General features: G+C 48.2%; 1 protein-coding gene across 1 annotated transcript in view; it reads right to left on the reverse strand.

Annotated features, from left to right (window-relative positions):
• The window catches only part of LOC106811018 (T-complex protein 1 subunit beta-like), a gene marked incomplete at its 5' end in the record, with an annotated part of 24,410 nt that overhangs the window by 8,452 nt on the left and 2,533 nt on the right, over positions 1-13,425 (reverse strand). Inside the window, 3 exon segments of the mRNA XM_014814533.1 lie at positions 3,591-3,718; positions 4,247-4,423; positions 12,877-13,003. Of these exon segments, the coding sequence (XP_014670019.1) occupies positions 3,591-3,718; positions 4,247-4,423; positions 12,877-13,003 (432 nt within the window).

The raw sequence follows: 13,425 nt of genomic DNA on the forward strand, positions 1-13,425 counted from the left end.
CCTACGTACACATCTGGTCAGACTGGACCGGCGCGCGGCGGCCGGCCCCAGTCACCCGCAGGTGTCCAATCGCAGTGGCGCGGCACGAGCGCCCCCGTACGTACCCATTGTCGATGGCGGCGGCGCGCGGCGGCGGCCCCATGTACCAGTGTCAATTCGCGGTGCGCAAGGCGGCACCCCAACTACGTACCCCATTGATCGATTGGAGCGGCGACGCGGGACAAGCGGCGGCCAACCCATCGTACCCCACAGTGTCAATCGCGCCGGTGGGCGACAGCGGAACGCGGCACGCACGCGCAAACGAGAAAACAACAAGACACCACACGACCCTACGTAGCCAATATCGTCCGGATGGCGGCACACCGACGCAGAAGAGAGAGGAGACAAGCACAACAAATAGTAAAAAAAAACAAAAAAAAAAAACAACAACAAGAAGAGACAGTGTCCACGTCGGGTGCGCGGAAAACGGCAGCCCCTATGTACGCGCAATTGTACAACTAGCCGGCATGTGGACGGGGCGCCCCCACTTACATACCCACGTCTCGTGTGATGGCGCGCGCCCGACCCTAACAGATCCACCCCGTTGTTCGAGATGGCGGCGGACTCGAGTGCAAAACGAAACAGGCAAGAGAGCTCTCGAAGGTGGCCACAGGCACAGCCTCCAGCCGGCGATGAAATTGTGCTGCGGATGGATCTTGCCTCGAAAGCGAGCAATACTCGGCTTCCTTGAGGAGCGCTCGCAGTAAGCACGGTGACGGACGTCGTGCCTCACGAGCTCGGAGTCCTGCACGCGCGGAATCTCCGCAAGGCAAGCCGCACACACATCAAACAGTGTAACCAAACGACACACACACACAGCACTCATCTCAGGTACCATTGCTAGCCTCGTCTATAAGATTACCTAGTCTCGCGCAACTCGCGAGATTCTCTGGAAGGCAAGCCGCGCACATCTATGTCATGTACACAACAACAATACAACACAACACGCACGACGACGGCAACGGGCACCGCATGACAGGCACACACACCACAACACGACACTTGCGGCCAACACACTCTCATGTCAGGTACGCGTTGCTAGCCGCCGGCGTCTGTAAGATTACCCTAGTTCCTGCACCATGCGTATCTTTTGCAAAACAAGCACGCGCGCAGCCCATTCACACATCAACGTCACCGCACCCCCTCTCGCCTCACCTCTGCTATGAAGATTCCTAGGCGTACTCACGCGTGAGAATCTCTCAGGCAAGCAAATGCATCGTGCATGCACATGTCATGTACAGCACAAAACAACGCTCCTCTTGCTCCGCTAACCCTCCCCCCACCCACCCACCGCCTATACAATTCATAGTCTTGCACACGCGTGATCTGTGCAAAGCAAGCAGCTAGGTAGCTATTGCTTTATCTACTCGCCCCTGAACAAATACCAGGGCTTTCAATCAGTTTCACATTCCACCACCATTTTGAAACACAAAAAATAAATGAATTAATACTTATATTTTTATTACAAATCTGTTTCCAGTCATTTAAAAAATAAATGTTCAATAATAATTATGATAATAATTCAATTTTTTCCCAATACTTGATCAAATAACAGTCCTATGGCGAATTCATTACAGCTTACCCACTAGTACTTTTGCAGCAGGATTGTCCACAGATATAGACTTTAGTATGGTGGCACCATCATTTGTTACGTGAATTTCTCCGCTATTGTGCCGACCTTGACACTGTAGAATTTTGTCCTGTTGGAAAAGCCGATAACACGTGGCAGTGTTTTCGATCAGTTTATGAAGGCACGGAGCACTTTGATAAAACAAGAAATGATGTAGAATCTCAAGGGTTTAACTGAAGTTAGTCTAAAAAAAATGTTATATATGTCAGACACAAAGAAATTTAGGAACAGAAGATACCAAGTACTGCATTAAAAATCCGAGACAAAGTGAATATGACTTACCATGCCCTTTGGTCCCAAAGTAGTTTTTACCAGGTCTCCTATGGCAATTGCTCCAACAAAGGAGGACTTAAAAGCAATGCAAAGTTGAAAATTTACTAACAAATATAATGAATCATTACAAAATGGGACACAACACAAAATGGCGACACATCAATCTGACACAAATGGGACACATCACGTCACGTCACAAAACGGGAAGTATTACAGACTGTTACTTGTTCATCAAACTGCGCCTATAATTGTGCACATGCTTACCAGACGAGCGGTTTCGCCCCTCTCCTCCTCTGCTGCCGCTTTCAAAATGTTCACATGTTGCAATGAGAACTAAAATAATGCAATGCATAAAAGTTATAATATTAGTCAACGTCGGACTGACACTAACAATGCAAAACTAACCAAAAACTGTCCAAATGTAATACATTGTATTTAGCAGAATAGGGAAGATTTCCTAACAATGTAGCTGCCTAATTTAGCTTTTACACTGGTCAATATGTTGATTTAGTGACACAAGCTACACAATATTCAGACTATATTTAAACATCACATACCACAACTATATCTTTTAAGAGTGGTCTTCTTTACACACATGTATTCTTTTATAATTAAACCTAGCAGAATGGTTTTACATCATTCATAAATTAGATTTACCCATGAAACATAGGCAATTAAGACATGAATGAAGCAAACTGCAAAACACAATGTTCACCAAAAACAGTGATGAAAATTAAAACTTGGGCAGTTTTCCAAAAACATTTTGGATCCCAGAAATTCATCAGAATATCGCCTAGAACTTCAGGGTTTGTTTGCATAAGTAAAAGTTCCATAATCAGTGGAATCACTAGGGTTTAAGTTATAATCACGCTCCTACAATTTGTTTATCATTTGCTAGGACACCGACAGATTTTTTGACCACTAGCACAATGAAAGTGTCAATGACACTGTAGCTCCCTACAAAAAAAGACACAAATGAGTGAGTGAGAAGAAGTCAGTTTTAATTGAGCAACCATCGACGTACATTATAGAAACGAAGAGTATATATGGGAGAACTTCCATTATATACTCTTGATAATTATATGTGTAATTTATTATGTGAAAATAAATGTTTGAGATGTGAAAGTCTGAGATGTGGGCGAGTGATGGCGTTACACCTAAATGATCGCCATTTAACATTTTTATAATATTCAGATTTAGTAACGTGTAAGATTGAGAGGATACCCTACGCTTATTCCACGTAGCTGCTATATACCACATGACAATGGTGTTTCCCTGACCATAACACAACTTTTGTCAAAGGTTAATTGGTTGCATGGAAGTGTTTACTTCGTATGAGTTTTTCTAGTCAGTAGCACACGGTTGCCGATCTGTATATCGCAATAATTTATAAACCACAAGAGCCGCAGAGCGTCTGGGCTCATCTGAGGTCTGTTGCTACGAAACGTAAAATTTCAGTCGTGCGTAGTACCACATTTGTTAGGCGCAGATATGCAGACACGCAGTTGCGTACACATCATTGTTAGGACACGCCCACTATCGCAGATGGAGGGTAGGGGGAATGTGTGCGTGCGTGCGTGCGAGCGTTTGTGTGCGTGCGTGCGAGCGTTTGTGTGTGCGTGCGCGCGAGCTAACTTCATCTACGCACCTGTTGATGAACACGTTGCAGCCGTGGCTGAGAATGAGTGCAACCTTTTCCTTCATCTTCTGCTTCTCCGCGACCTCGAGTTCCGCGACCTTTGACACGGCGTCGACGCGAACGCGAGAGCCAAACACCTGAACGTCACAACCACAAGGTTAGCAAGATGCCGACTGTTACCGTTTGACACCACGGCATCAACACACAATGTTCGTGAAAGGCAAAGACCATCTTTGCTAAAAAAAAACTTCGATTGAACAATCATTTGTAAAACACAAGTGATCACCTTGAACTCCGATTCGAATTTACTAAATAATTTGAGGATAAAGTAGAAAAGGTGGAATGAATAGAAAACCATTATGTGATCACTCCTTTGTCAGCTCATATCGCCCAGCTTTTAGCAGTTTTTAATATATATAATAACAAAATATAACCACCAGACAAATTCTGCCATTCATCAACATCCCTCCAAAGCACGTACATACTATATTTACACACATGCTTAAAAGAGAACACGCCACAGAAACCTGCGCGGCACACACGAACCTACGCAAACCAAAAGCGTCGTCATCGCGAAAGAAAATTGTTTTTTTAAACAATTGAAAAAAATTGGAATTGAAAAAACGAACGAGCGAACGCATCGCGCTGCGCGTCGCTCCACCTACTTTGATCTTGTCCGTGTCCATGGCCGTGTTCGTGAGCAGGATCTTGCAATTCTGCATGCGCCTCGGCTGGTTGATGCCCATCTTCTTGTCGAGGAGGAAGCCCTCATCAAGGTACGAGTCCGTCATGCTGCCGCCGAGCTTCTTGATCAGCTGGATCGCGTCCAGGTTGCCCGAACCCTGGCGAGAAAACACGAGAACGTGCTGTGACGTCTCCCGTTGTCGTCCTAGCGCGCAGCGGTCGGTTCTGCTCGCTCAGCCGACATCTCAGTACGCCTATGGCCTATCTCTTTAAATTAGCTTTTAATGTATAGGATTTTTTTTTCTAATTTAGTGATTACATACTCTACTTTGTTTTAATATCATTGTATCTCGCAGTTGTAACGATATATCTCCCGTATACATATTTATTTCATTTTATTGTTCATTCGTTTGCGATATCGATGTGCTGCGCTTTTGATAATTTTATGTAAAAAGGCACAATATAAATCGTGCGACCGCCCGTGCGTTAAACGTTCCTCTCCGCCCGCCGCCTTGCCGGAGACATAAGGAGACCAACCACGCGCGCACTGAACGTGTAGGCGAAACAGCTCGGCCGCCTCGCCCTGCCACGGCCAGCCAGGCCTGCTGCGTTGCTATCTCAATGCGACACCAACGCTTATCCACACCGACCGCGTTCTCGCCCGCCCTGCCCTTGTACTTAGCCCAGGGTCAACGCGCGCCCCTCGCCTTCTACCTGCCGTTCGCCTCAACCTCCCGTGCGCTCAGCCACCCCGGTGAGCGACTCGTTGAGAGGAAAAAAGAGCGCGGCACTAACTACACGTCACCCGAACGCACTCTCCCCACGGCAAGGCGTGCGGTAGCTCCGGCTTGCCGCCGGGCAAGCGAACGACCAAGCGGCAGGAGGACGTGGGTGCTAGTCGCAGGTGGCGGGGTTGCGTTGCCTCGCCGGGCCGCCGCCCGCGGATGCACGTTGTCGACGCGCAGCACTCATCTCCGCAGCCTCCGACGCCACTCAACTCACCATCTGCCGCTTCACCTGGTACGATTCAGGGTAACGGCCGAGCGCGGCTGCACATCTGCCGAATGCAGCCCCGTACATGTCTGCCAGACTCGGAAACGCAGCAGGGAGCATCGTTAGTATTAAGTAAGCAGAATACGACGAGGATAGAAGCATAATACAATTAGAGAGGAAAGGCCTGATGCAAGCCATTCTACATGTTATCTGCAAAGGAAACGGCAGCAGGCGAGCATCGTTAGTATTAATTAGAAAAACGAGAATACGACGAGGTGATAGAAGATAAAAATTTTACGCATTCAGAAGTGGAAAAGGCCGATGCAGCCCATCGTACATTATCCGCAGACGCCCGAGAACGGTCCAGCAGGCCGTCGGGCCCATTGTTAGTATTTAATAGAGAAGAAATACAATGAAGATACGAGATAATACGATAGAAAGGAGACCAAGGCCGATGCAGCCCCAGTTACAGTTACAGAAACGAAAGAAAACGCAGCGGGGGGCTAGCGCCAAATGTATCAAATCCTGCATGCATCCGTGACCAAATGGCTTTGCGAAATCCCTAACAGCAAACGCGCACTAATATGTGAACAAGGTCTAACAAGTGGCAGACGCCGCCCCGCGGTGGCCTAAGCTGCTGCGCAAGCGACAATGCGTGACGTCAGGTGGGGTGTGCTAGCGACTTAACTCGAGTCAGCTGCATAGCTGTTGCCTGCCTTGTGTTCGCTCTTCAGGCTTGGACACGAGCTCGCGCTGTCGTAGCCCGCGTTCGTCGCGATGCCATACGTAGGCAGCTGCAATCACACACGCCAACAAAACGCCGAATTACGACGAACCGCTGTTGAACGACACAAGGCCGGAGTCATCGCTGACCCGAAAAATATTAACACTCCCCAGATCGCCCGAACGACGTCAAAATACGCTCACCAAACTACACATTGTTCAACTTAACAATCTCGCCAAACAAGCACACGCGTATCGCCGTGGTAGACACCAATGTCCGAATTGTACAAGACCCCCCTCCCAAACTTTTCAGCGCTGAGTCCGGGGGAGGGAAAACAAAATTTTTTTTATTGTCAACCTGACAAATGAATGACGTTGAGCCGAAAGAAGGTGTTACTATCATGGACGTACCATCCGTCAGGGCCTTTGCGTACGATTCAATAGGCCATGGCTTCTTTGCTCGGGGTCTCTGGCGAGTCTCTTCGCAGCATTGGCCATCAAGCATTCTCGCGCTACCTGCAGGTTACAAAACGGCATTGACATGTCGTCACACGAAACAAACCTTCACAGCCCGTTCACAAATTCGCTCATCCCTTAATCAAACAAACCACGCCAGCAACCCCAGCACGAAGAAGCAGCGATACCGTGGAACTGAATTGGACGGGGTTAGGCCCAAAAAATATTCAACAACCTCCCCTATGGCCTCACAAATACGTAATAGATAGCCGCATGCCGAGAGCCTAAGTAATTTAAAGTTTGACAATATTAATCTTAAAAGAGATTAAAGACTTCAGTCGACCAATCAGTTCGCAAGTCGGGCTCGATCAGGGGCCGGTGCGGCACCATTCTCACGCACCGGCGGTAAAGCCAAAAGCCCAGCTCCCCCTGCTGGGAGCTTACCTCCGCCCGTACGACGCTCCTCGCTGTCCTTGCACCTGTGTCTGCTGTGAGCACGCAGAGGAGCCCGTCGCTGCAGCCGAGCGCTCCGCGCTCATCCAGCGATCTGTGCGGTGCGCGCCCACGCCACACGATCGTGCCACGCCTCGCCCAGCGCACACCTGCGCTGAGGCAACCGCACGACAATCATGTAAGACCGATGACACGCCCGACGCAATCGTCAATTCGATAATTGATGGTTTAATTTATTAGAAAATAAAGTTATAACGCCTAATTTAAATTATGTAAGTTTATTCGTCCGTGTCACGTCAAAAAAAGGCAAGCTGCCAAGTTATGTTGGACACTGACAGTCAGCGAGTCCATCCCGACTAGTCGTTACTCTAATCTACTTCACCGCTAAGTAAATCTAGTACTTCGACTAAAAAACCACCGGTTAATTTCGAACCCTAGTGCAATGCCACACCACTTTTACAACAGAACTCAACATGTCTGACTCAGTCTAATCCCATAGCACAATCAAGGTAGCATCAGTGTGTTAGCCAGAGACTTGTCTACCCGTCTTGTTGACGGCTATTCTGAGAGACAGACTGAAATTGATTAAAGACAGCAAGAGGCCGCCCAATTGTATATATATACACCTTTGTAATAACTACAATAGTGCTTTATAAGAATATAAAATTCCTGTCGTTTTGGCATTTTCAGCGTAAATTTCCCTCCAATTTTAAGTAAGGCCCTCCCCCAGTAGGGCGCTTCGTGCCCGCGCATCCTCGCCTTCGCCTCAGATGGTGAGACGCCCTGATTTTTTTCCCTGGCTAAGCACCCTGCCGCCCAGGGACATTTACTCATGGCGCGCTTCATAATTACCACGTCGCTCTACTCTCATCTGGCCATCGCCTACCTGAAAACTTCAGCAGCCTTCCTCACCGAGGATGACCTCCTCAACCCCCCCAATCAAATCACACTGCCCAACTTCACCTTCTCCGCGGTTGCCAACGTTAGACACAATCTCGCCCCTGCGGGGTCGGAGCGGCAACGACAGTTTCATGTTCTTGTCTCTATTGGCAACATCACGGCATTTGTCGTACGTACTACGAAACCTTTCAGGCCACAAAACCCCGGAGATTCCACCTTTTCAAAATGCCATATCAAGGCCCACCGAATAGCCCCAAATTCTTCACTGTCACAAGCAAAAGGCCTCGAAAATTCGCCCCATCAGCCGTGGGTGGGTTTATCGGTCCAGACCTAGCACTTGACAACATCCACACTGCGGCCTGGGTGCGTGAGCTCCGCTATTCTACTCCGTCATGGCCATGGCCCACCGCTGCCATCGCGGGCACGGCGAGCACCAACTCAGACTGTGACCGAGTGCCAGCCTCTCGATGGCCCTCAAAGTTGCTGCAGTGTTCGATCGCCCATGACGCCGCAGTCTGCAAATCAGCTGCTCCTGGTAGTTGTAGACTCAGCTGCCTGCAATGCAGATCGAGCGCTCGAGTTGTGCGACTCACAACGCATGTGGGCGCTCCGGTCCGTGTGCTCCGTGGATGAAACGCTTGAACTGTCCGTTCCGATCCCGGAAAACGGGACCTAAATTTCGAGAATGAGTATTATCGAATCGAATGATTTTGGCTTGGGTTATGATAGTGCAGTTTAAGACAATTAATACATAATAGCCAATATTTAAAAAATAGAGATATACATATTATAATAATAAAGTACACCCTCACACATTAGATAGTATATACATAGTATCAAAGTATTTAAAAAATATTATATAGTTTATATATATACATCATAAGTAACATAATATATATAGATATTGACATATTAAACTATATATACGACTACGTTATCCTCTTCCTTATCGGATATGTAGGATCTTTGATGTACAAACATGCATATAATAAGCAATTTTTAGATCTTTCGTGTGATACCATAAAATGCATATAGATGATTATCAGGTTTTCCCCTAATTAATCCGCGTCCGGGCCTTCCCGTGTCCACTCCTGGCAACGTTCTATTTTTCACATTTATAGAATCAGGAAGCTGATAAGAGATCCTGTGTAATACAATAAATAGTAATGTCGCCCTGAATCTCTATGCAGCAGGTAATATAGCGAAGCCATATCGTAACGCAAGCCAATAAACGTTGAAACACCAATTACGCCACAGCTTCCGCGCACCCCTGCCTACCATTCTCATCATCAATTCACAGCTATCCCCTTCCATAATTGAATTTCACGAGCGACCAGCCCCCTACTCCTGTTCGGGACGGCACGCCCGAACAAAGTAGATGCCCAAGCATTTAAGAGTGTGCAATCAACATCTCTATCTGCAGCTGCCCCGATATAAAAGCGATGTAGTCACTAATAGATGGTTATCCAGTGTAATACTCATCGATATTACCGTAATTTCATTATCGAGCGTATTTTCGTCAGTGCGGTAGCGCGATGTTGCGTGCCCCGCTCGGAAGGCTTCCTCCGTGTTACGTCCCGGAGCGATGTCCCGCTCTGTCGTCGCGCGTGCTCCAGTCGTGCTTGTGCATGCGTGCGAAGTGTTTGCTGCGTGCATGCCTTTGTATGGCGTACGTCGTGCACGATGTTTGCGTGCCATGCCTGGCAGACACTGCCTGTTGCAGGCCTTTGCTTTCCCACTGGGGTTCGATCCCCTCCCCCCCCCCCCCCCCCCCCCCCCCCCCACCCCCCCCCCCCCGATTCGCTTTTCCCAGTCCCGTCAAATTTTGAGATTTCAACGCTTTAATTACATGATTCATCAGTTTAAAAAATCTGCCCCGTCGAGTAAATGATGGGACCCTTTTTTAGGCCCCCATGGTTTTCTCAGAAGGCGAAGCCTGCCTTTGTGTGTGCGTGTGTGCAAGTATTTTGTGTTGCTATGTGTGCTGTGTGGTGTCGCACATTCCACGATGTGTGGGCGACTGCGATGTGTCGTGTGTGTGGTGTTGGTGTTGTGGGTTGTGTGTTTGTGTGTGTCGTGGTGTCTTTCCTCCGCTGCTCGACACATTCTGTCCAGTTCTGGTTTGTGCTGAAGAAGATCTGACAGTTAATGCTCGAAGAAAGTACGTAGCCATTAATCGTGCAAGTTCTTTTCCTGTGTGTGTGAGCTATGTGCTGAGTCTGTCTAGCTGTGTGAATAAAATTAGCCTTTGTATGGATGAATGCTGTCTGTTGTTGCATGCGACATCCACTGCAAGATTTGCGGTGGCTGCATGTGCGCGAACGAAGATTCGAATGGCGTGCGTTTCCTTGAAGAGGACCACGCGTGTGCTGTGCAAGCGTGTATGTATGTGCATGCGGTGCACTGCGAGCATTGTGTGCATGCTGCGTGTGCGGCGCAGCGCTTTGGTGTAAATTTAAGAGCCGTGCCGTTGTGTTGTAAATGCGTGCCGTGCATTTGTTGCGGGGCGCCCGTGCGAGCGCTTTGTGGTGCTAAATGCGTTGCCGTGCATTTGTGCCGTTGGCTGCGAGCGTGTGTGTGTATGGAAATTGCGGCGCATTTGGGCCGGCGAAAGACCAGCACGCTCCGAGTGCGACCGTAACGTCATTTGTTGGCGACTGCGCCATGCGTGCGTGCAGCTTGTGTTGTAAATGCTGCCGTGCATTGTGTACGTGCAACGGTCCCGCCGGAGCTTTGGGGTGTAAATAGGCTTGTACGACGTGCATTTTCGATTTTGCGAGGCGAGATGGGTAATGTTAATAATTATTATAATAATGAATTATTTAATTAAATCTTGCATAGATGGCAGGCGGGTCCGGTAGTAACGGTCTACTGTTCGCTACTATATGATGAAATAGAATGTTTAGTGAAAAAAGCAGAAAAGCGTCCCGCTCCGCCCGGGCGTGCGAGCATTTGTGTAGCAGGCAGGCTGCTTCCGCGTGCGTCAGTGGCGACGTTGACATGGTGCGTGCGTCGTGAGCACGGCGAGCGTTCCAGGCTGGCGTGTGCCCGATACTCCACTGCGGCCGCGACCCCGCCACACTTCACTCTACCGGCACCTGGATCGAACACTCTGCAGCCGTGTTGAGAATGCAGTTCAACCGGTTTCCCTTCGATCTTCTGCTTCCTCCCGACCTCGATTTCCCGACCCTTTGACACGGCGGGTCGACGGGCGAACGGCCGCCGGTGGTGTTTAAGGTGTTTCGACCAGGCCGAGTCATGCCAACCACACTCGAAGACATTAAATCTCTGAACGGTCACAACCACCACAAATAGATGAATGTGTTTCCTAAGTTCTAGCCAAGATGCCGACTGTATTACCGTTTGACCACCGACGCATCAAACACACAATCGTTCGAGGAAAGGCAAATGACCATGTCTTTTGCTTAAAAACAAAAACTTCGATTGAACATATCATTTGCCTAAAACACAAGTATCACTGAACTCCGACTTCGAATTTTACTAAATAATTGAGATAAACTAGAAAAAGGTATCGCATGAATAGAAAACCATTACTTGACTCACTCCTTTGTCAGCTCATATCGCCCAGCTCTTTAGCCAGTTTTTAATGATAATAATAACAAAATATAACCCACCAGAGCAAAGTCTGCCTTCGCATCAACCTGCGAGTCCACTGCCCGCAAAGCACGTACATACGATATATTGTACAACACAGCCTAAAAAGAGAAACACGCCACAGAAACCTGCGCGGCACACGCAGGATGATTAATACCGAAAAAAAAGACCCTGAAATGAACGGCTAACTAAACCAAACATTATAGACTCACCTATTCTTTTTAATTATTTCCACCATATTGTGTCCGATATCCTAGCATATAAACTAAAGGGCGAAGGAAAACACGAAAAAAAAAATTGAAAACAAATGGAATTGAACAAAACACGATGTGCTGTGTGTTTATACTATACGCGTAAAATTAATATCAAGTTGCGCCGACGCCTCCATGGGGTGGTTCACACGCCCGGGAACCCCCAGAGGCGCGTGCCGCGATGGCGTGGTGCCTAGTGGCGGGTGCCGAACGCACTCGCGGCATCAAGGGGGGCGGCTGCGCGTCGGGGTATACTTTCGATCTTGTTCCGTGTCCATGGCCGTAGGTTCCGTCGAGCAGGCATCTTCAATTCGCATGCCCGCCTCGGCGGTGATGCCCATCTTCTGTCCGAGAGGAAGCCCTCATCAAGGGTACGAGACGCTCCGTCATGCTGCCGCCCCGAGCTTCTTGATCAGCTGGCATCGCCGGTCCAGGGTCTCCCGAACCCTGCGAGAAAACACCGGAGAACGTCGCGTGACGTCTCCCGTTGCCGTGCCTAGCGCGCACGGTCGGTTTCTGCCTCGCTCAGGCCGACATCTCAGTATATCGCTAAATTAGCTTTAATGTTATAGCGGATTTTTTATTCTTAACTTAGTGATACCATTACCAACCTTGTTTAAATCATGTATTCTCGCAGGTGTAACCATATATCTCGTATACATAATTTATTTCATTTTATTGTTCCATTCGTTGCGAACTCGCATTGTGCTGCGCTTTTGATTAATTTATGCTAAAAAGCACAATATAATAAAATAATAATCAATAATAAGAAAGAATATTGCCTCGCTTCCTGCTAGCTGGCATTTATCGGTATGGTCCCGTCGGCGACATGCCAAACGCGTAAAAAGCCTCTTTTCTTATCGCAGATAACCAAAGCATGTCACCATGACCGTCACGTGTTGGACGAGCAGAGTGCTTTATTATCGACCAAGCCCAATCTAGCATTCATTAGGACACAGACTTTTTAATAAACACATCGTTCAGACCAAAACATATCAAGTGAAATTTGACCGCTAATAAATCACTTAAACGTTCCAAAGGCGAAAAAAAAACGACAGTCCAATGTGTAGCTACCATACCACGAGTATATTCGAAAAAAGCGCAAATTTTGGTTTCGAGAAGCTGTTCGCGAGCAACCAGCCCCCCCACCCCGTTCTTTGCACACCTGGGGCTACCGGCGCCACCTGGAGGCACGTGTCAGGCCGCTGCCACTGCATTACCTTCAGCCTCAGCACGGCGTCGACGGCCAGATGCGCAAAGTGCTCCTTGTGCTGCGTGACGATCTTCGAGCTGAGCGTTGTTCGCGCGATGTTCAGCAGGTCGTGCTTGAACTTCTCCGGGTTGCCGCTGAAAAGAACAATGCACCACTGACACCTCGTTTCCAAAGCCCTGCATTCCACACTGCCTGCGTTCCCAAATTCTCACCCGCCACAACAGAAATTTGTCCAAAACACCCGCCCACTAACTAAAAACAATGTTCCTTCATAGAACATGCTTCTAATGCCACCAAAATAGCTTAGAATGCACCAAATGCACCTATTATTTTTCAAAAAAATTCTGGGGGGTGTGTCCCTGCTCGCTTTGCGTAGACCTCGAAACGCCACAATATCATTACCAAAAGATCTTACCCAAAACCTCACAGACCTTATTAAAGGAACACTTGAAAACACATGTCTGCACTGATGTCACGCAACCACGGCGAATCGTCCTTGCGAAATAAATCCCCACACGGACGATCTCGAACTAAGGTTTTTTTTATTGCCCCCTCT

The sequence above is a fragment of the Priapulus caudatus genome, unplaced genomic scaffold (assembly GCF_000485595.1).
Source record: "Priapulus caudatus unplaced genomic scaffold, Priapulus_caudatus-5.0.1 Scaffold496, whole genome shotgun sequence".
In the NCBI taxonomy this organism is placed as follows: Eukaryota; Metazoa; Priapulida; class Priapulimorpha; order Priapulimorphida; family Priapulidae; genus Priapulus; species Priapulus caudatus.